Raw genomic sequence first — 23,313 nt, forward strand, 5'->3', positions numbered from 1 at the left:
AACTACTACAATACTTGACATAAAATTTTTATTTAGTGAAGTTGACAAGTAAATACGCAAGATATATTTAATTTAAATGACTCCTTTTGATATATTACTGGATAGCATGCTATTGAAATGAATTTCTTCAGTTTGGTGTAAGTTGAAAATCAACGTTATGTAATATGGGGTCAAATCTTTCTCTTCTAGTGGGCCAATTTGCCAAATTCGATATCGGCTTCGCTCTACTAGTTTCGGCCAAACCTACTTGTCCATAGATAATTTGACACTTGGCTAGGAATTGAAAACAACAACAACCTTCAATTAAATGACATTGGTTAAAAGGATAGATGAATTTTTAGCTAAATGAATCAAATGAATATCTTTTTGTCCTGTTTATAGCATAGCATAGCCTTGTTTTAACTTATCATTGCCTTACGCTGTTTATGCTAAATGTATTTAAGGTTTTTTTTGGGGGGAGGGTAAACATAAAACGAGATATTTATGCCAATTTAGGGTAGTTTGTAGCGCTACGGCCAAGCGTCCTAATTTGTTTATTATCGCTCCGACTGTTATCTTGTATAGAATAAAAACGTTTGGAAATGGTCAACGGATCTTAAATATGTTGTGTAAGGGGGGGGTCCTGGGGGGGCGCAGCCCCCCTGGGTAAGGACACGGCTTTTAGCATAGGTTAGGTGGGTTTTTTAAGTTAGCTTCTCCCGTCGTACTCGTAGGTAAGGAAACTGTTGTGTAGGGGGGAGGGTCCGGGGGGGCGAAGGCCCCCTGGGTAAGGATACGGCTTTTAGCATAGGTTAGGTGGTTTTCTTAAGTTAGCTTCTCCCGTCAAAATCGATTTTAGAACGACGGCCACACTTTAGAACGACGGCCACACTTTAGAACGACGGCCACAGTTCAGAATATTCCCGTTTTCTACGGGATCTGGCCGTCATGCTACAAAGGCTCCCCAATTTCAACTCTAGTGAGCAATAATTGAGTTGTAAAGCAGCTGGAATTTATTTAGCTCATGTGCTTTCTATCAGAGTGCCAGACCACCTCAAATCCATCAATCAATCAATCCTGCTTTCTATTGTTCATTTTGCTGTCCGAGCTCCTTTAACTTACTTCAGTCAAGGTATTTCCTTCAGTTGCACTTGGGTGTCAAGTGGTTTTGCAGGCCCCAGTGATGGGCTTGATATCCAAAATTCATAAATTCCAGCTGAAATCCTATACAGTAGGTCCTCTGGTTACAACTGAGATCCTTTCCTAAGGTGTGTTGTAACTCAAGTTTTTATGTAGGTTAAGTTGGACCACACCTACCTACAGTACTTTATGTAATCAACAAAGGCACTCGCCTATACTGGAGCCTTTGTATATCAGTGGCCAGTTCCTCCCATTTGGAATAAAAATTGATATAAACTAACCTAAATTTTTCCCCCTAACCTAACCTACAAGCTGTGTACTTACCTGCCGTATTCTAAGTTAGCTGTAATCATACAGACAGGTGGCCGCTATCATACATACACCCCCTATGCTACTATGCTAAGGCACTAGTAAAGTCATAGGTAATATTACGGTAGATTCCCACCCAGCATATAGGAGGTTGATGTTTTTTTTTTCGGGAGCGAAGTGAGCACACGGTGGAGCAAAATTCATTAGATTTCGGTAATATTTCAATGAAGTCTAATGGTTTTTGCTCCGCCGTGCACTTGCTTCGCTTGCAAAACTAAAAACATCAAGCTTCTGTGTACTGGCAAGTGGTAATGGCGCTGGGTGGGACTCTACTGTAATATTATCAAGTTATAATGTGCGATGTATTGTATTGTTTATTAACTATATTGTACAGTACTTTACATAAATTGCTACATGTACTGTACACTACAATATGTAAATGTAGGCTATATGTGCGTTGAGTTGTCAAACAGTGCGAGTACTTCGAACCGAAGCAGCAAACACTTATAGTACAATTAAACTGTACTGTAGTGATAGTACAGTACATATATTACAGTAATATACTGTACACTAAAGTATTAGCGAGTATTATATTAGATAGGAACAACAGTATTTTGTTGCCATGTGTCCCGATGACTACTGTAGTGTTACGTACTGTACCGTACCATAGCCTTACTGTGTCCAGTAATAGTTTACATGTGTACTGTTCACTTATTGAAATGTCTTCATTGAATTACAAAATACTTATACTGTGATAGAAACCAAGTAAAAACAATATTAGCTTTGTATTTAGTATATTAATCGACTGCGCGTAGGCAACAGGCAGTGAGTTGGTAGGGTTAGGAGTTATCCCACCCTATGGCAGCAAGTATTCTCAGTTTCTCGTTCTTTGCGCTTGTCTCTGTTACCTTAACCCCACAAAGAGCAAGGGCTGACTTTACTCCAACCGGACCTGAGACAGATTCCACTATTTTACAGATATTAACCTGCATTTGTAGAGTTAATGACCTTGGAGAAGTACCTTGCTCTCCTCCTAAGGGGAGGAGAGCTTCCATCAATCGGCTGTGTTGTGCACCTCAGGATATTAGACCTCTCCTAGAGTTTCTCTGGTCAATCCTCACCTTGGAAGCACTAGGAAAGGTCGATACTGTACACAGATCTTTGTAAGAAAGAATTCCTTAAGGAAAGAATTCCTTAAGGGCAGAGAGATCCCAGATGATTCCTCCAGCTTTCTCTCATTAAAGGAAGTACTACCATATACAGGAGGCTTCTTCCCCCTTACCTCTTGATCCTGTAGTGGCAGCTCTGACCCCAAGTGTCACTGCGGACCGCCTAACAATGCAAGCCATTACCTTTTCATTGACTGTGGCTACAAGTATGGAGAGCTCATTGATTGAGGCTACAAGAATGGAGAGCACAGCAATGGCAACTCTTCAGGCCACCTCCTGGATTGATCACAGTGAACTTTTTAAACGGTCCGGAGGACTTGTCCGACTCTGACACAAAGAAGGCTCTCAAGAACATTGTCATGATAAGAGCCAGAACTGCCGAGTTCTTGACTCAAGTGGCCAACCAGTGTGCGAGCTGGGTCATGAAGAGGCGCAATGCAATGGCCTCCATGTTTCATAAACTGATTGGCCAGTGGGAGATCCTAGATATCAGAAATGCATCACTGCAGGGTCCTTCTCTGTTTCTGACAGGAAATTCAGGCACTAACCTAGAAGTGGAAGAAAGCAAGCCTGGACTCACCTCTGCACTGAGCAATGTCCTTCCGGCAACCTCAGTTTACCTCCACTTCCAGTTAGGCAGCATCATTGACTCCAGCTAGACGGGCACATATGCCTGCACGGAGAAGCAACCTTCACTCTGCTCCTTCCATCCTGAGCTGGGAAACAAATGAGCTCCTTCCTCGCAGACAAGGTCAAGGATGAGGCTGATGCAGGGGAAAGGATGAAAGCGACAACCTTGCTAGTAGGGGCCAATCCTCTCTTGATGCCACCTGTGGGAGGATGCCTCTAACCAAGATGGAGGAGGTGGTGGTATCTCAGGGCAAAAAAATGGACGGTAGACATCCTTTGATCCGGATACTAAAGGACCCAGGTCTGTTTAGTTAGGAAAAGTACAAACTACTTTTAAGTTTTAGGACCTTAAATGAATGAGGTTTGTATAGCTAAGAAAAATGCAAATTAGTTTTAGACTTTGTTATAATTGATTTATTAATTGATAGTGATTGAATTAATTAAATGTGGAAGCATTGTGTACTGTACAGTATATTCATTGTTATAATGCCAAGGTATTGCTGAATTTAATAAATATTTAATTTGTTTCAGATCCTGAAATTGTAAATTGTGACCTTTTAAATGTTGACTAGTTTGATATATGAAAGTTATATCATTAGGAATTAAAATGGAAGTCAAGGCTAGTTTGTCACAGCTTCAGGATACAGCCATTCAGCTTACTTCTAATTCAAAGGTTAGTAGTAACAAGTCTTTTTTACCGAGTGAGAATGAGACTCTTGATGGTAAGACCTTTACTGTGGATACTTCAGCAAAACAGCATAATCTGGAAGAGGATATCAGGCAAGAAGACTCTGATAACAGTAGATGTACAGTGATAAACCATGATCTTGAAAGATGTGTAGGTGATGATGTAGAAGCAGGCAATTCAAAAAATTGTGATAGGAAGAAGCTAGAAACCCATGAAAATTCAATTGAATCTTTTCATATCAAAGTTGAGCCTCCTTTAGAATGTACTAATGAACCTAGTGAAGGAATTACAAACAATGCAGTTATTGTAGATGGTGATAATTATAATATGTTGTGTAAGGTAAAGGAGGAAAATGCCTCTATGAAGTGTGGAACAAGTGAAGATTGTAATTCTGATACTGATACTGCTAAGGAAGCTGAAGTAAATGTGGATGAGCAGGTAAATCTAGATGTCAGAAATCATTTGTTGTGTAAACTGGAGGTGGAGGATGAGGTCTTGAATTATGATTCGAGTGAAGACAGTTCCGATACTGAAACTGAGAAAGAAGGTAAAAAAGGGAGTGTTGGTGAAACTAGGGTGAGTGAAAATGTCAAGAAAAATATTTTTCGCATGTTGGAAGAAGAGCAGGCAGCCTTGGACTTCAGCATTAGTCAAGCTTGTGGCAGTGATACGGAACGTATGAAAGAACTGCAGCACAAGAGGAAGATGGCTGCATCGGGCCTGGGGTTTCCATTATACGTCTGCCCTTATGAAGGTTGTGAGAAAGAGTTCAACAGACCTTGGCGACTTGCTGAGCATGAACACACACATACAGGAAAGGTGAATATCAATTCCTTATCAATGAATAATACTGTACTATTTCCATGGCTTACATGATATTTATTTTTCTATATGCTTCTGAAGATACCTTTGATGCCGAGAATAAGAATGAGACTCTAAAATATATATGATGGGTAGTTAAGAGGAGATCAGAGGGCCTTTTGTAAAACATATTGCTGGCTTATCGGGAATTATGTTGCATGCTTAATTTCCTTTTGTTGCTTTTCATATGGCTACATATAGAGCTGCTTCTCCCTGTGTCACCAAATCTAACACTTCTACTCATCACACTGTCAAGTCTAGCACCTCCGCTCCTTGCTCCAACAAGTCTAACACTCATAATGAGGGCTAAGTTTATGGCTGTCAGAGCTTACCATTCGTTGGGATTAAGTGTCAGAGACACCAGAAAATTCAGGAAAATATCAAATAATGGCTTCACTTTTAAGGAAACTTCAAGATCCACTGTATTTCTACATGAAATCAAACCATTGTCCGTTAATAAGAGTATGACTTTCATAAAGCTAGAACAGCTGTTAAAATTCAACAAGGTAGTTATAACTACCAGCAGGTGGCAAGGAAGTCCTGCCCACTCACTTATAACTTGGGCTGTAAGCATTACACACATATTTGACTGCCTCTCAAATTTTGGCTGTTTTGTTTGTGCTTTCTCATGTTAGAATAACTAGGTAAGTGTGGATATGTGCTGTTGTGTCTGGGTAAATCTGGATAAATAATGAGAAGAAAAATGATATGCAGTTGTTTTCAGGTAAAGCCGCAAATGTGTGGCAGGTATACTGTATGTGGAAACCTACTTTAATCCAATCGTCCTTTTGCCTTTTGTGGAGGCATGACTGTTTGGAGTCATCCCCTTGTTACGTGTGGCTGTACAACTATACTGTAACGTAAACTTAAGGAAGTTTGTCTTTCTCGGGCATTGCTGATGTTCCATCAACAGTGCTATCTTAAGAGTTCTTAGCGCTTCAGTCCTGAGGTTCAAAGATTTTTCGTAGCACCAACAGGACAAAGAGAAAGATATCCAAGAACACTTGTTTCTTTCTAGCTTTGTTACATTATAGTTGAGCCTATTCCTCAACCAGTGAGGTGGTTGAAGCTCCAACTTTGGCAAGGGCTCACAAAGTTAGCACTCAAGAACTTGTAGCTCATGTGTTAAGACAAGAGTCTGCTAAGCCAGACATCCCTTATCTCCCACTACCTGCGATAGTTTAACCACAAGTCTTTGGGTACCTTTACCCTTGGTCCTGTAGTGACTGCTCAACAAGCTATGTAGCCAGCCTAGCTCTACAAGATAAGATGCAATTTGTTTTAAGATAGTTCTCTTGTTTGAGGGTACACTCAGGCACACTATTCTATCTTATTTCTCTCCCGCTTGTTTTGTTACAGTTTTTGTAGCTTATATATGAAATATTTATTATAATGTTGCTGCTGTTTTTAGAATACTGTATTTTATTTTTCCTTGTTTCCTTTCCTCACTGGTCTATTTTCCCTGTTGGGGCCCCTGAACTTATAGCATACTGCATTTCCAACTAGGGTTTTAGCTTAGCTTTTGATAATAATTATACTGTACAGGATTTGGCATAAAACTTAAAGGATAGGTCGAATGACTTGCTTTCTACTGCACTGTCTGCCCCTCTCTTGGGGATGCAGCAGCTGTGGGCACTAAGATTTGAAGTGGACACCAGATACTGATGAGCTTCATAACCGAGCAATCTTTCTTTACAGTAGGATCTGTTAAGAAGTATCTTCCCCATCCTCTCATCCCAGACTAAGGAAAGGATAGATAGAATGTACTGTATTCAAACACATTTATTAAAATAGCTGCAAATACATTCGGACAAAATGTCTCGTCCGAGCATAAGGTTATCCTGTGACCGAGTACCCTTTTCTCAGTACGGGCCTAACCTGATGCCTGTGGCATCCACATGCGCAGACCGTTAGGAGCTTGGCATGATTCATCATCTTTGCTCTTGTACAAGACTAGATGCTCTGACAATTCCTGGAAAGTTGAACCAGTCAGTAATTGGGTTCATAGTAACTTCCTCCCCTTCAAGGATGAGCCTCCTAGTAAATAACAATGGTTTGTATAGGAACAAATCACAAATTATTTTAGTAAATAGTATTTTTCATAACTCAAACAAACCTGAGCCCTTTAAGTTACACTTCCTGACTCGACCACTACGCAAGTCTCAAGCCTAAATGTCAAAAGTTAGTTTCTTAATGACTGACATGTAGGCAGGGTTTCCTCACCACCTATGGGTAGTTATAAGTACCTTATTAAATTTTAAAATCCATTCCAGGTCCGATGAAGTCGAACTCCTAATAAAGGACTCAAGTTTGTATAATTAGGAAAAATACAAATTACTTTTAACATTTGTGATATTTTCTAATAGTATACAGAAACTTGATAACTTATCTATCTCACCCTTAAGAGGAAAGACAAAAGTAATAGTATTCAGATATATAACACAAAATAAAGGAAAGTATTCATAGTCATATAACACCAAATATAAAAGATAAACAGCAATGATGACTCAAAGTGGTTGGATATTCGCTTACAGTACTTAACATTATCACTCTTCCCTGTTATATGACTGAGAATCCTGTGGTGCTGTACAGTATTTGTTCTTATAAAGCAACCATCCTCTCCAACATGGGGCTGATTACAGTAGAGCCAAGTGATCGAGGAGCTTTAACACCCTCTTTCACTGTTTCCCTTGGTCTCTCTTCTTTCATGTGCTATGGACTGTACCAACCAGTGAGTGACTTGTTCCTGATCAGGGCTTCTGAATTATGAGCTTGGTTGACCACATGGCCATATCGATTTACCAGAGAAAGGGTACACTGTATCACTCTTGCTTTCTAGTACCAGGGAGAGGAAACCAACCCAGAATGGATTGACGACCACATATCTCTAGCTTTCAAGTACCGTTAACTAATTGATGGTCGGTCAAGGAAACATTTTGGGCACATAGACAATAGTTTCTATTAGGATCTGATAGGTGCTGAACTCCTTGTCTACCTCTCCGGAGTGTGATGATAAGGTAATGGTGAAGGGGGATGCCATATATCACTGTGCCTTCGTCCATCATGTGGTATCCTAAATGGGCTGTCGTCTTTCAAAGGAGACCACATCTAAGTCTTCTGGGCCAATTATGCCATTTGGCTTGGGTGTGAGGAAGGTATTGACCTTCCTCAATCCAAGCTACAGTTTGGCCACCGGCAAGTTCCTGTTGAAGGGGTAGGACCTTGCTCCACTCACTCTTGCCCTTCCAAGGCTCAGTTTAGGAGTGTTGTTAGGAGGAAGAAAAAGTGGTGGTGAGCAATGCAGAGGTAAGTCTCTCTTCCATCCAAGTCTTTTTCATATTTACCCTCCAAGTTCCATCTCTGGACATGCTAGAGAAGTGGAACGATCCTGGATTTTTGCCTAGGAAGTCTGATATGACCATTTGCTCCTCATGAGTCATCGCAAGGAAAAAGCACAATTAGGTACTCCACTCAGCTGAACCAGTACTTGCCATGCCATGTCCAGTTTCAACTTTTACGCCATACTCAGCCTTCAGCGAGAAACTCTTCATGTATTTAGTGACCAATCATTCCGAAAGCGCCTCTCTCCTTCTGCAGGTGTTCACAGAAGTGTCCACTTCTGTTGGGCCTCTTGGAATGACCTCAGTGTCATTTTAGGATGACATCAAGGCTATTTGTTGCTCTTATTACAAAATGAGGGTTATGATTGAGGGAAGTCTTATCTCAAGGCCAAGCAAAGAGCAAATGTTTGTGAATACTGTTCAACTGGAAATTTTTTCTTGTACTTGTATCAGCAAACTCAGAGGTAGTGCACCTGTTTGGTAAGAAGTGCTGAATTACTCATGGTAGCAAGGAAGAACTATTGCCAAGGGGGGAAGAGTGATTGTTACCAACTGTATAATATTGATATATAATACCGTTTCTTGGATCCGGCTCACCTCTTAACCCTTTTACCCCCAAATGACGTACTGGTACGTTTCACAAAACTCATCCCTTTACCCCCATGGATGTACCGGTACGTCCTTGCAAAAAACTGCTATCTACAGTTTTTTTTTTGCATATTTTTGATAATTTTTTGAAAAACTTCAGGCATTTTCCAAGAGAATGAGACCAACCTGACTTCTCTATGACGAAAATTAAGGCTGTTAGAGCAATTTGAAAAAAATATACTGCAAAATGTGCTTGAAAAAAAAAATAACCCCTGGGGGATAAGGGTTGGAAAGTTCCAAATAGCCTGGGGGTAAAAGGGTTAATATCACTCTTGAATGTTTTAGAAATATTTTTGGAATAAAATTTTAGCATCTAAAAATGTAAATAAACTGTTCTAAAACAAATCTTTACAAGCGTTCTTTTAAAATCATTATGATGTCTTGATAAGTGATCCGATTGTCTTCTTATGGTAAACCAGTCAGATTATGAGACACATTTATCTCCGCTGGAGAGATGTTGCAATTTGGGAAGCTGAATGTATTCCTTTTACCTGAACAGAGATGAAACAATAGAAGGATCAGAAGTGGAAAAACTAGAATCAACCTTGAAATCTGAACCCTTTAAGAAGTGAGGTTCTTATATGGGGCAATTGCATAAGCAGTGCTGTCAACCAGCTGCCAAGTTTGGTTTGGGAATCTGTAATAAAATTCTTAGTAAATTCATTGACCATACATGTGAACTAAATCATAAGTAATGCTATGTTGACAATTTTTTTTTCTTTTTAATCCTTACTGTACTGTACTATTTCATTTGCACAGAGACCTTTTGTATGCCCTGTGGAAGGATGTGGCCGTACGTATGTGCGTAAGCAGCACCTTCAGAGACATACAGCAACTGCACATGAGGAAAACAAACCTCAGGAATATTTTAAGTAAGTTTTTATGATTTTTATTTCAAACTAAATTCTTTTAAACCCATTTTATATTATTAGTCCTTTTTATGCCTCAACTAGACATTTCTGTCCCAGTTCAAAGAAAAAGAAACTAGCACCTATTCAGTGGTGTGTAAATAGGTGAAGATTCTTGGGGTTTCTAGCAGTCGTCAGGATAATTCTGCATTTTCCAATCTGTGAGCAGCAAGAAGTAAGCGGGATTGATAGGAAGGAAATAGGTTCGTTTATTTGTAAAGTAAGAATGAATAAATTACAAGTGGTAGTCTGAACTTTTGGCAGGTTGACATTCTCAGAAAGAATGATAGTTCACCATAATGCTTTTAAGCTAATATCGGGGTCCCTACTCTACTCTTATTTTATGTATTGCACTATACAAAAAAAGGCTTTACAGACTCTGACCAATCTATAGCCCTCAGGATTACTTATGGTCCTGCAATTTTGAGTAGATTAGCAATGCATTCTAAGTTTTCTAAGAGGATCCTTGGTCTCATTCAACTCTCTGTACTTCAAATGACTACCCTACCGGCTTATATTGATCTGCTATCTCTTGGTTTACAGCTTACTGATTTATCATCATTTAATCGTTCCTATGTGGCATACAAACCCTCGTTCTTTAATTAAGGAGATTCTTTTAGCACAAGCTGGAATTGGTCATTGAATTTGGATAAGGAGAAGTTATCCGACTGGTAAGGGTGCACAGCAAGAAGTCCCGCCGGCCCCTCTAGTTGGAGAAGACTCAAGTTTTATTTGGCCGTTGTTGAGTACAGATGTACAAAACAGCTCCTGAAAAGATTGTTAAATCTTTCTTATTTACAGTGTGTTGTTAAGAATGGAATGGAAGCAATAATTTTGTGTTTGCCGGGGGAATGGTGAATGTTGCAACTGCCTTATGGTGAAGCCGGCTGTATATCCTCACTCCCTCTGTGCTTCGTGTAAGGGGCATGTCTGTTCACAGGCATTCCCATGTTCCCGGTGTCAGTTGTGGCCTTTGGTGCAGTAGCAGTTGTATGCCCTAAAGAAGAAGAGGCGAACAAGGCATTTATCAGTGTCAGACTAGGCAATGCCCAGGAGCACACCAGCAAAGTCTAATGACGCTTCTGTCTCCTTAGGCTGCTGCCGCTGTAGTAATTAGTGGGGTCAGCCAAATATAACACGCATACTTACTATTGAGTTGCGACCTTGATCCTGCTAATCAACAGCTAAATAGATGGCTCCAGGAGTGTATCCTTTAGGAACATCGGGGCACCACCCCTTGTTTTAGTTCTGGGCAAGGGGACCCAACAAGTTATTGAACCTCAGGTGAGTTCTGTCTGTATGAGCATCTTTACAGTACTTTAAATGAAAATGTTTTCTTTTATACATGAACTCTATTATGTTAATACTGAGGAACTGAGTCAGGTTAATAAATGAGTAAACAAATTAAATTATGTAGAGTAAAATAATTTTTAAAGCAAAATTAAAAAGAAAGCTTAATATCCTTTAACAGGAAAAAATAAGGGGGCAAATACATTTGGCATGCAGATACAATTATAATTAAATTTTTTTACCTTTGTTCCTAATCTATGCCTATGTTAAGAATAATACTGACCAACTGTTGTAGAAATATAACAAAAAACTAAGCATTGCAGGGTAATATGAGCGTAATATGAGCTGTTGTTGAAATTACTATAAAAATATATAGGCTTTTCAACTTCAAAAACCGTGGGAAAAACCTATTAAGATATTTAGCATTCCAATTAAATTCTAATTTTTTTCCCAGAAAAATCTTTATACAGTTACATGCAAGTACTGACTCCTGTTTTCATTTCTGGTGAAAATAAATCTAAAAGATCCACCTTCAAATTAAAATTCAATTTGGAGATAACACCACAAATTAATTTCTCAAACTCAACTTTACACAGACTTGCACAACATACAGCATACTATAGTCAGCTTAGACACTATCACTTGAGGCAAAATAAGATTAATGACATTCTACTGAACTGTTCAATATTACCTGTTGTACTTTATTTCCTTGATAACGTTAAATCTTTGTCTCCCGAAGTCTTAATAATCTCACAATATGTAATATCTTGGCTCGCTTTAAGTTCTGTAACATTGTTGTTTCTTGAAGTTATTGACTCTGATGCTTCATTCAGAAAACAAGTTACGTCTCCTTAATAGCTGTTTCTTAGCTCTTTAGCAGTTAGGGAAGGAGTATTATCACTTCACAATGTGTAAATCTTGAATACCAATAACAACATTTCATGAGCTATAACCTCAACAATTATGACTTAAGAATAGCCCTTACTTTTAACATCTATATTTCTCAAAAGATTGAAACACTGTAGCCGGGTACAGCAACAGGGCTTGACTGCACTAATACAGTAACACAACAGCTTGATCTTGCCTGCAGCACTACTTTGTGAGCACGAGGAGTCACAAAGAAAGTGACCAAAAATACGATCTCGTTATTGGCCATACATATTTACCACCCTCAACTTCTGCCCCAAGTAGAGCTTGGGTTAGAACTCATGATGTCAGAGGGGTCAGCATAACCTTGGCATTCTGTAAGAAACTCTGTGTGGAACAGGTATTCCAGGCAAGTGTCTGGAAAATACAGACTACATTCAATGCCATTACGTGTTAGGCTTGGAGGAAAGTGGAGAATGACTGGCTGTTTCCTTTTCTTTTAATCTTCCCCTCTCTGGACACAGTATTGAAAACCCTGTCTGCTGGAATTGATTCATTTGCAGGTAAGCCTAACTCAGGCGTGACTTTTCTATTTATATAGCATAGAAGTGTCATTCCCCGCATTCCTTACGAGGGGGAGTGTAATGTAACTGGGCCTACCTGTTGATACTTATATGCCTCACTTTTACTGCACAGAGATATGTTGTAATGAGGCAAAACCATTAATATATATATATATATATATATATATATATATATATATATATATATATATATATATATATATATATATATATATATATATATATATATATATATATATATATATATATATATATATTCCTAATTGTTACTACACATAGATGTGCAGTAACCATACAAAGTCATTGAGATATAGGGTATATGCCCCAGTGTTACTACATAGCGATTTTCTGCTTCGCACCCTGTTTTGCACGGGCCGTGAACCCGATGGTATTACCAAACCACCGGTGTACAAGATGTAAGGAACCTTAACTCTGCACCACTTACAAGGGTCCAAGTTTTGGTATCCCAGGATAATTACCCAGCCAGTTGTAATATAGACTTCCTCCCACCTAAGGATAAGTCTCCCAAGTAAAGGACGAAAGTTTATGTTTGTGCTGGAACATGACAGATTTGGAGATAATTTGTATTTTTCCTAACCATATAAACCTGAGTCCTTCACTCATACTTTCCTACCATCACCTACCCCCGAGAAAGACCCGGCTGCAGTCGGAAGGAGTGATCAGTGAGTAATCAGTGGCATAGGGCTTTGCCTCTCCCAGACAGTATTTACTGGCCACCTGTTTGCACCTTGTGATAAAAGTTTAATAGCTGTATGCTCCACTTTTGCTGGTAATCTATCCCTATGTAAATGACTCGGCTTTATATAGTTAGGAAAAATGCAAATTATCTATAAATTTGTCATTCATATACCTACCCAATTTCATAGATATCTTCCTACATCCCCCATCTAATAGGCTCAGAAACTAACTGATTAAAAAATAAAACATTATATGCTATTATGCTCAAAATACTGGCATTTGGTGATGAGATGTCTACTCATGAGCAGGCTGTTTAAAATCCAGGTTAGACTCATTTTCATTTTATCTTGCTGACAGCTAGAGTTTGAAATGTAGGCAAATAAGTATTGAGTATTAAGATTATTGTCATTGGGAAAATATGTTTATTCCAATTTACAATTAAGCATTAAGGTAGATTTAATTTATAATTTGATAGTTTATTATTATTTCCATCTGTAGAGAGATTTGTACAGTTTTGGGAGGTGGCTCTCCCTTTTCCTCAATAGCCCCATCTGCCATGGGAGTAGAGGAGGAGGAGGAGGAGGTTACATGTGTGAAGCTATCCTTTCTCTCATGCTTAATTGCCATTGTGTTTTATTTCAAATAATTTTCATTTGATGGAAAGACTTATTTGGCATAGTTGTAATGTGGAAAACACGTAGTATCCTCTCTATACATTCAAATATTTTCTCAAATAATGCCCTCAAAGAAGGACAACCAAGTACAGTACTCTAGGAAGTAATAGTTTTCCTTTTTTTAAGAATTATCACCCAAAGGTCACTTAGTTTGATATGTATTATATGTCAGTACAAAATATGTTGGAATTCAACTCCTTGTAAGAATTCTTTACCATTTATCTTACAGGTGTGATGTCTGTAACAAGATGATGAAGAATAGGTATAGTTTTGCTAAACATTGGTATCGTGCGCACATAAGGCAGAACTATAAATGTGAAGAATGTGGACAGACTTTTCCAAAACAGCAGCAGTTAAAAAGCCACTCATTTGTACATACGGGTGTTGAACCATACTTGTAAGTTCAGAAGTTCTTTATAAGATGTTTGTTTTCTGGAAACTCTTAGTTATCTTGTGACACTTGATGATAAAACAGTTTATTAACTGAAACCTTTGATGAGGTAGGGTTTAAAAAAGTATAGCATCAGTGGGGCCTTAAAGGAGTTCCTCTTCATCTGAGTTTTTCCCTATCTGTAAACAAACCTTTCGTCCTTTTAATTAGTTAGATATCATCGGCGGCCCTTGAACGGCCATTGAATCATTAACAAGGTTATTGGTTGACAGTAGGGAGCCCGAGTAGGAAGCCTCGCCCAAGTTCCTGCACAGAATAGCCACTTTTGTTTTTGGCTGCAATAAGTACTGAGGTATAGTTGCCCTTTCTTGATTGTTGAGTCTTTTTTTTTTTTCTTTTTAAATTTGTTTGTGATTAATGCTGGGTTTTTATTTTATTTTTTTGTGAGCACTCACTTGCAGGTAGAATTGCACTGAAAGGTACGCATTTGGTGAAGTAAATTACATATACGTACTTCTGAAACCCCATGTCTAGTGTACCTTTCTGAGAGGTTCACTGTAAACAGCCATTCCTTTGGGATGTTCTCACTCCTCCGATCAAGAAAGCAATGAACTCATAGGTAAGTTGTCTCTCTTAGTGATAATTTTTCTGCCTCGGGATGGTTACTTGATTCAGACTGAGTGTCGCCTGTACCTGCATGCCCAATAGTGGAAATTATTCATCTGGCGTGCTCCCCTGGTAATGACAGTGTTCCCCGGAAGGGCATCCTTGTTTAACAGTCAGTTAGTGTTTCCAGTGCTCCTCTTGCGCCAAATCCCCAATGTAGTAGTTTGTGATGTGGCAGGAGAAGCTCTTGGAGTGCAGCATTAGCAACGAATAGTAGTTGGCAAGAGGAAGGAGTTTACTCTGTCTCTTCCTCCTTTACCAGTCTCTACTCCCTCCTCCATTCCCTTCATTGAATATTTCTTCCTTGAGAAAAAGAGTTGCATTGGAAGGCCTTTTGCTTAAAGTTCCTTGAAACTTAGAGCGATCAAGGTCGGGTATGATGGTACTCGCCTACTAACTAGTACCTTTGGCGTCAGTCAAGTGAGAGTGAGCCGATGTTAGTTACCATTGTTGCACTAGCAGCAGCTTAGCTGGTTTACTTGGACTGAACATCAGCATCATAGGCCAAAGGAGGGTGGGAAAGTACGTGCCCACCTTTCTTGTTCCTTCTGCACATTATATGTGAGGATTTTATGAATTGATAACAATGTAGCATGAGCCTATTGAACATTCCCTGCTAGATGTTGGCAACAGGAACAATACTCTTCACTGTGGACATAGCGGTTATGTTATTAGACCACCTCTGTAAATAGTGGTTATCAGTGGATGATGCGTTCAGCTTTTGGAAGTCTTTGTTCCATAGTATACAGTTTTAAATTCTATGCCTTGCAATCTAGTACAGTACAGTTATCAATTATGTATATCACTGTATCTTTAGCTTGACAAGACAACTGCAGTTTAATTCTGTCAAAGTTTAGAAATTATGATAGTTGATTAAAATCAAGAGAGATCAATGAAAATATTATAATCACATAGTTAATTGTTTTTTGTTCAACTATACAACAATGGATGCCTATACACAATATTAGTGAATTATAAGAAAGGTTGATTAGTCACGTGTTTTCAGAAGATTGTAATACTCCCAGGACTGGGGACAAGGAGAAGGAACACCCCTCTCATTTTCCCTTTCCATTAACCCTCTTCCCTACTCGGGGAAAGGGAAGGAAAAAGGTACCTTTATTGCATCTTTTCATGTATGTCCTAATTTACTATACTTTTCTCACTTACAGATGTGATTCCCCGGGTTGCGGAGCACGTTTTATGCTTCCAAGTAGATTGAGGCGGCATGCTTTAGTGCATGTGCAGAATCGTTATGCCTGTCCTAATGAAACTTGTGGCGAGACATTTAATGTGTACCATGATCTCCGAAAACATCTTGCTACCAGCCATCCTAAAGGTATTTACAATAGGAAATATGTTTTTCAGAGAGGGCTTTGTAACCCCTCAATATAACAGACTTTTTACTTATAAGTTCCTTATTAAAGATGAAGAGGATAATTTTGTGTCGATCGTCTTGAATACAAATGACCCAGTCATCAAAATATTTTTCAACAGTATTCAAAAGGGTAATTTTGATAGCTTTCATCCTAATTATTACCTTATCAAATCATATTATTACCATTATACCATTATATTGGAATCTCAATTTACAAGGCCACCATAGAACTATTTTCAACATGGTAAAGTTACCTTTTCAAAGTTGATATACTGCTTCATGAGTTCATTTTTTTTTTCATATCAAATTTACCCTTTACAGTAATAGTTATCATTGAAATTGTTTCATGGGGTAGATTTTTATGAAACATTTACAGTAGCTAAAAGGTACAGTATAATGATATAGATGTTCTCAGTTGATCTTTGTCTTTATAACTCAGTAAAATTCATCCTCAGTATTTCAAGTGCACTGATTGTATGTCATAAAATGGCGAGTGGAAATTCTAAAATCTATCTAGAATATATTCCCTGAACTAGCGCTGTATTGCAATGTCATCTTAATTCTGTGTAATTATTTAATCAGAGCAATAAGCTAAGATTATATACTGTACTCTTAAGATAACATATAGCCAGAAAGAAGCAGTGTATCACACTATGCAAGCAAGTGTATACAGTACAAGCAAAAGGGGGGTGCCAAAGAAATCCATATACAGTACACTGTATGTCTTTATATGATATGAAAATATTTTAGTTGAAGTGAGTACTCTGAGTCCTTGTCATCATACAGCAATGAAAAAATGTAATAAACTTTTCTTTTTTCCAGTGTGTAATATATGTGGGAAAGAATTTAAGCAGTTGCGTCAGCTTAAAATTCACCGTGAGACCCACGGTGATGTACACAACAGATTATTTAGTTCAGTCAGAGACTTAGATAGGTAAGTCTGTCGTAATTTTATTGGATTTTTTGGTAAGGTAAACACATCGAGGATTATTTAATTCTGTTTACTGTACTGGGCATATTTCAAAGGAATTTGTAACTCGGTTATAGTGTAATACTGTACATATAAATCAATTATTCTGCTTCAAAGGCAAGTGTACTTGGCCCAATCTTATTCTGCATCTATACTATTGGTCTATCGAAAATGCTACAAAGGCGTGGCGTGAAGTTTAAACTATTTGCAGATGACACACAATTTTACTTCTCCATAAATGAAATACATGACACTACTGAAACTTTAAACTGAATCCTTGATAGTGGTAGAAAATGGATGACATTTAAACAACTAAAATTAAATGAGAACAAAACTGAATTCATGGTGGTGGGCAAGAGGAGCAGCGTGAGAAACTTAGGTGATATTCAAATGAACATAAATAATGACTCGGTTCCGATATCTAGTAAAGTTCGAGATCTACAGTAGGTGTATTTCTTGACTGTAACCTGTTTCAAAATGCCCAAATAAATAATGTAAAAAAAACTGCTGGTTATCATCTAAGAAATATTGAATTTATAAAAAAGTACCTAGACAAAAATCCAACTGTATTCTCTAGGGCCTGTCACGACCCTCCCCTTTGATGAAGGGATTATCTAAATGGAAGACAGCCTGTGAATAGTGGTTTACACACGCCTTTGTTAAATACACGACACCAACAAGGTGTTCGCGCGAGGGTTGTAACCTCTGCATTCCATGCTTTTATCTTTCTCTAGTATATTTGGAAGATTTATATTAGAAAAGTGTAAAGAAGGACCCTTTTCACCAGCCGTCACAGATCGACCCAGAAATTGAATTTATAAAAAAAGCACCTAGATGAAAATTTTGTAAAGAAACTTGTGATAAACCGTGTTATTACCAGGATTGACTGCTGCAACTCTGTCTACTACAATTTACCAAAAGTGCAACTTAAGAAATTACAAAACATAATAAACAGAGGAGCAAGACTGATAAAAGGTGTCCCACCTAGAGAAAGGATCACCCCTATACTAATCGATTTACACTGGCTGCCGATTAAAGCGAGAATTGAATTTAAAATAGGTACAATAATCCACCAAGTTATCAGAACCGGGCATCCAAAATGCTTAAAAGAATTGCTACACATTGCTCAGCCAACAAGTCGTGTCAACACCAGAATAGTTACAGATGGCTTCAAACTATTGGAACCTAGATATATGTCTACTATATAATAAGCTCCCACGAAACATTTGAATGATTGAAGACCTTGAGGCTTTCAAGAAGAAACTGAAGACTCTTATTTCATGAGTCTTTTGACAGTGACGATTTGACAGTAAATGAACAATATATGATATGAAATGTTAATACTCTGAACGAACAAGGTAAAACGTCACTGGAGGTCCTGTAGAGAGTGGGGTTCCCCTGCTGTATGGGACCGGTAAAGCAGCCGTCAAAGTAAAAGTATCAAAGTAAAAGAAGTGATTTATGACAGTCAGAGATGTCTGACTTTTTATCCAAAGAGATTTAGTGTTTGTGAACTTTGAATTTCTTTTTAAATTAGTTGTGTTTGTGGTCCTGTTTGTTTAAGAAAGATCAGACTGTTTGGTATATTACAAATAAAATTGTAAACTTTTGGTCCTTTTACTTTTATTATATACTTAATTAAGACTTTTAAATTACTATAATTTTGTGGTGTACTATAAATATTTTCTGAAACTACATCTCTAATGTATAATACAATAACTTCATATAGAGAGAGGTAAAATATCTACCTTCAGTAAAACAGGAGGCTATAAGCCCAAGGATTACAACAAGGAAAAGCAGCCAGTGTGGAAATTAAATAGAGAAATAATTAATAAAATATATATGGGAAATAATGAAGACAAAAATGAAATATGTGTTCATATGCATTACAAACTGTCTTACCTATACCAAATAGTTGATTGAAGTAAAATAAGCAATAGGTTGGTGACATGTGAAACCTCCTTTCAAGGAGAAGTCCCCCATTTTAACTGCTGAGAGCTTTTTTTTTTTAAACTTTATTTTCTTTAGTTTTGTGTATTAATTTATTTTCATAGCCCTCCTCTTTGCATATTCATAATAGCTTCAGAAAGTACATATCGTCCAATTCTCTTTTGTTTCTGCATAATTTGTAATATAATGTCAATAAGTTGTATGGTCTTTAGGAGAAGCTGTTCAATTGAGTATGGTCAATACTATATAGAACTTGTCTTTTGCTTTGTGTTCGTTCCTACATGAATACAAACCATTGTCCTTTGATAGAAGTATAACTACAGCTAATCTGGATTGGTCTTTGAAATTTAACAAGGTAGTTATCCTGCAGGGGTTGGGGAAGCCTTCCCCACCTGGCGGTCATGTAGACACTTAATTTTGTCTTTGACTGCAAGCAGTACACATGTATTATTGCTGCCTCTTAATTTTGAGTTTTAATTTTGCTCCCTCTTTCTAGAATAAATAGATAAGTATGCAGACAGGCTATCATGCTTGAGGGATAAATTAAAGAAAGGATGCAAGGATATGACATTGTTTCCTGACAAAGCTGCAAATGTGTGACAGGTTTATATGCAAACATGCCTATAATTTTATCAGCCTTATTCCTGTTATGACTTGCATGACTTCCAAACCATCAATCTGCCTTGTATGTTGGTATGACAGTAACAGCCTAAACATGAAGTTGATCTTACTTGGACACCTCTGGTGTTTTGTCAACAGGAGAAGTTTTTGGGTGCCTCCAGGATTTCTAAGGTTGCCCCTGCAGTGTTTTCCCAATTCCTGCTACACCCATGGAGGTATAGAAGTACATTATACAATAGTACCTTAGTTTACAAGTTTAATTTGTTCAGGAATTGAGCTTGTACAGTATATAGAAATACACGTACGTATGTAGAAATACTCGTATGCCGAAGAAATTTTCTACATAAATACTCCAAAGCTCAATACTGTAATGTATTCCACCCCCCAGAAACTTTGAAATATACAGTACCATGAATATCTGGAAAATATATGTAAATAATTAATGAAGCATAAATAAATAATGATTTTTTTTAATATGTTACTTTACCTTGGAGACTGACGACTGGCGATTGGAGATGTAGGCTGTGATAGGTGGAGGAAGAGGGAGACTAGGAGGCTGAGCACGTACGTATGCCATACACAACACTTATAAAACTTATGAATTTAACAATCACCTTTAATTTTATTGTGTACAATAATATATTCTTACTTTTCTACAATTGTATTTTAGGAATATGAAAATTACGAAACACTTAACTCAGGGAATGTAATTTTTATACCCTGTAATGCATTTGCTGTTTTATATTTTTTTGTATTTTTTATTCTATTTTTATTTTCTTATGTAGATTTTGCACATATGCCATAAGGTTTACCAGGTTCACCTTCCCTTTTCAAAGACCTTTTTAGGAATCTATCCAAAGAGATTTGCTTCTGCCTACTCATTAGCATTCTACGAAAACGTGTAAGGTGTACGTCATTGAATTGGGCAATTACTTGATGGTTTTATTTACTTGATAATTTCTTTCTATTTTCAAATTAAGCAGATTGTAGAAGTACTACGCTCACGTTGGCGGGCAAGTCACTCACATGTACACCACAGTCATGCTTTTCTCTCCGAAACACAAAGGAATACCTGATGCGAAGCACGCAAACGAAAACAACATATAATGGCAGACAATAAAATACAATGAAATTCAATAAATCGGCATATTGAGAAAATGGGAGAAAAAGGAACATGGCGTAAAAGGAATAATAGCAAAACTTTCCAATTTCGGGTAGTTGCCGACTTGGAGAGGAAACTATACCATTTTAACAAAACTTAGTCCTCCAGAATCGGGTATAATACCGATCTTGACAGGCAGGACTAAAATTAATGAAAGCGCGTTCCAATTCCCCCTAAAAACTCAACAAACCAAGAATTCTCGCATGAAAGGCTACCGACCGAAGCCGCTAACTAACACTGTCCAAATAGCCTAAATAAAAGATAAAATCATGCCAAAACATTGAATTAGATGTCCATAACAAAAATAAGACTACAATTAGTAAAAGGAACTAATAGAAAGTCTTACAAAACAAAGAGATCCCGAGGAAGCGACACCAAAAGACCGCATACACACCCGTAATGGAGCGTCAACAAAGTGGCTGAGCTAAAACCCAACAAGGGTATAGAATGAACGTGTGTCGCTAACTAGAAATCCCAAACAGACAAATATAATACTGTACTCAATTTGGGAGCATGGATCTCCAAAACGCCTGACATCTTCACAAACAAAATAACACAGAGCTACGAAAAACACGTTCGAACGTTACGGGTGCTAACAAGGAATGATGGGAGAAAGATAGGTGGTGAGGGGGGGGGGGGGAGGTGCTGTAGTGAACGACACCTCGTAGTAATGGGGGATTTTGAGGAGGGAGAAGTCTAATTGGAGAGGGATCTCTGGTAGTGGTATCACTCGCCCCAGTTTTAATACCGACACCCTTTAGGGGTGAGCGAGCTGGATATATTCCTAGCATTCCATGCAACTTTTTTCTCTGGTATATATAGCAGTATTTATACCTTTGAAATGGTGCTTTAAGGAGCATTTCACTGGGCGACACAGGTTCCTCGCCCAGAAATAGATTTTTCCTTTGTCAAAATCCCTTTTCTATAATTTCCTTCCTAATCCCAATTGACATCATACATTTCTTCTTCTCATTACTACCCTTACCACTCAATTTATTTCCAATCATGGTGAATAATCACACAAATGTATAATTCTCAGAAAAATGTTAAAAATAACACAAGGAAATGCAGGAGATGCTTTCAGATGCTGACAAATACACGACTGGGGCCTATTTCCGTTTTTTCCTGTAGTGTGTAGTGTGGCGCTACGAGCCTGAGCTGTTCTCGTATCTTGGAGTTTTCCTCGTATGTCGAGCCGAATTTCCTCGCGAATTTTACCTTGTATCTTGAAAAACTTGTATGTTGATACACTCTTAAGTCGAGGTTCCATTGTACCTGCTGGTATTGCATCTGCTGCTGTGAAGAGTCCACTGTGTCCTCATACTCAGTGGAAGCATCATCATTGGTTTCCATAACCCCCGAAGAAGATGAGCAAGAAAAAGCATGTTGGATTCTGATCCTCTTCTAGTTCATCCTCCTGCTCTGCCTGCTTTTCATTAATTTCTTCAGATCCTTCTTCTTTTAAGAAGAAAATATCATCACTGAAGTCTAGGAAAATCTATCAAAAGGAGTCTTGTAAGACTACGACCAATCTCTCCCCCTCTTACAAGTGAGGGAGACCTTTTGGTATCAAGAAAAAACCCAGACCAAAAATGCAATAATCTTAATTTCCAAAATTCCAAGCTAGAGGTCCTTAAATTGCATTCCCACATCAACCACACCATAAGTTCTAGGTTTTAGGTCAAATGAGTTTTTAGCTAACCTGACATGTAAGTGGGGCTTCCCTGCTACCTACTGGTAGTTATAACTACCTCGTTAAATATTAACAGCCATTGCAGCTTTGCTGAAGTCATACTCTTATTAAAGGACTAAGGTTTGTACATAGGAAAAATACAAATTACCACTTTGAAAGATTTTGAATTTTTTTTTTGTTAGGCCTGAAGAAAGGAAACATTTATGCATGACAAATCATTTATACTTTAGTTGAAGTCCAGGATACAGATGATTCCATGACATCATCCTCCTTATTTTTACTCTTCATGTAATATGGCATTTTATAAGATGTATGTTTCTGGAAATATTGGTCTCTTTCTAACATCATGAAGAAGTGTTGATTACTCTTACTTTTTTGCAGTGTCAGGAAGGTTTCATTTGAGGTTGTTCCAAATATATATTGCAAAAAAAAACAGGTAAATGCTTATTTCCAGATACAAATAGCTTGGCTTGGCTTGGTATGGATAGGGAAGTGGGGAATAGGGGATAAGGATAAGGATGAGTACCCCTGGATACAATCCAGTTTATAACCCGAAGGCAGGAACTCGGGATGGGAAAGAGTAAGGAAAAAAGGGGGGAAAAAGAAGTATAGGAGGAGAGTAAAAGAGAGGGGCAGACCCTCTTGCAATGTTAGGTAGAATAAGGTAGAGTGGATAGGAAAGGAAAGGAAGGGTTTTT

At 38.0% G+C, this 23,313-nt stretch overlaps 1 protein-coding gene across 2 annotated transcripts in view; it reads left to right on the forward strand.

Annotated features, from left to right (window-relative positions):
* LOC137619615 (zinc finger protein 436-like) overlaps positions 1–23,313 on the forward strand; it is a 62,909-nt gene continuing 39,596 nt past the window's right edge. For both annotated transcript variants that reach the window (XM_068349800.1, XM_068349801.1), the window contains exons 1-6: positions 1–137; positions 3,759–4,734; positions 9,525–9,637; positions 14,017–14,184; positions 16,014–16,180; positions 17,042–17,153. In XM_068349800.1, the coding sequence (XP_068205901.1) occupies positions 3,808–4,734; positions 9,525–9,637; positions 14,017–14,184; positions 16,014–16,180; positions 17,042–17,153 (1,487 nt within the window). In that variant the 5' untranslated portion in view covers positions 1–137; positions 3,759–3,807. The remainder of the gene's footprint in view (positions 138–3,758; positions 4,735–9,524; positions 9,638–14,016; positions 14,185–16,013; positions 16,181–17,041; positions 17,154–23,313) is intronic.

This window comes from Palaemon carinicauda, chromosome 26 (assembly GCF_036898095.1).
Source record: "Palaemon carinicauda isolate YSFRI2023 chromosome 26, ASM3689809v2, whole genome shotgun sequence".
Lineage (NCBI taxonomy): Eukaryota > Metazoa > Arthropoda > Malacostraca > Decapoda > Palaemonidae > Palaemon > Palaemon carinicauda.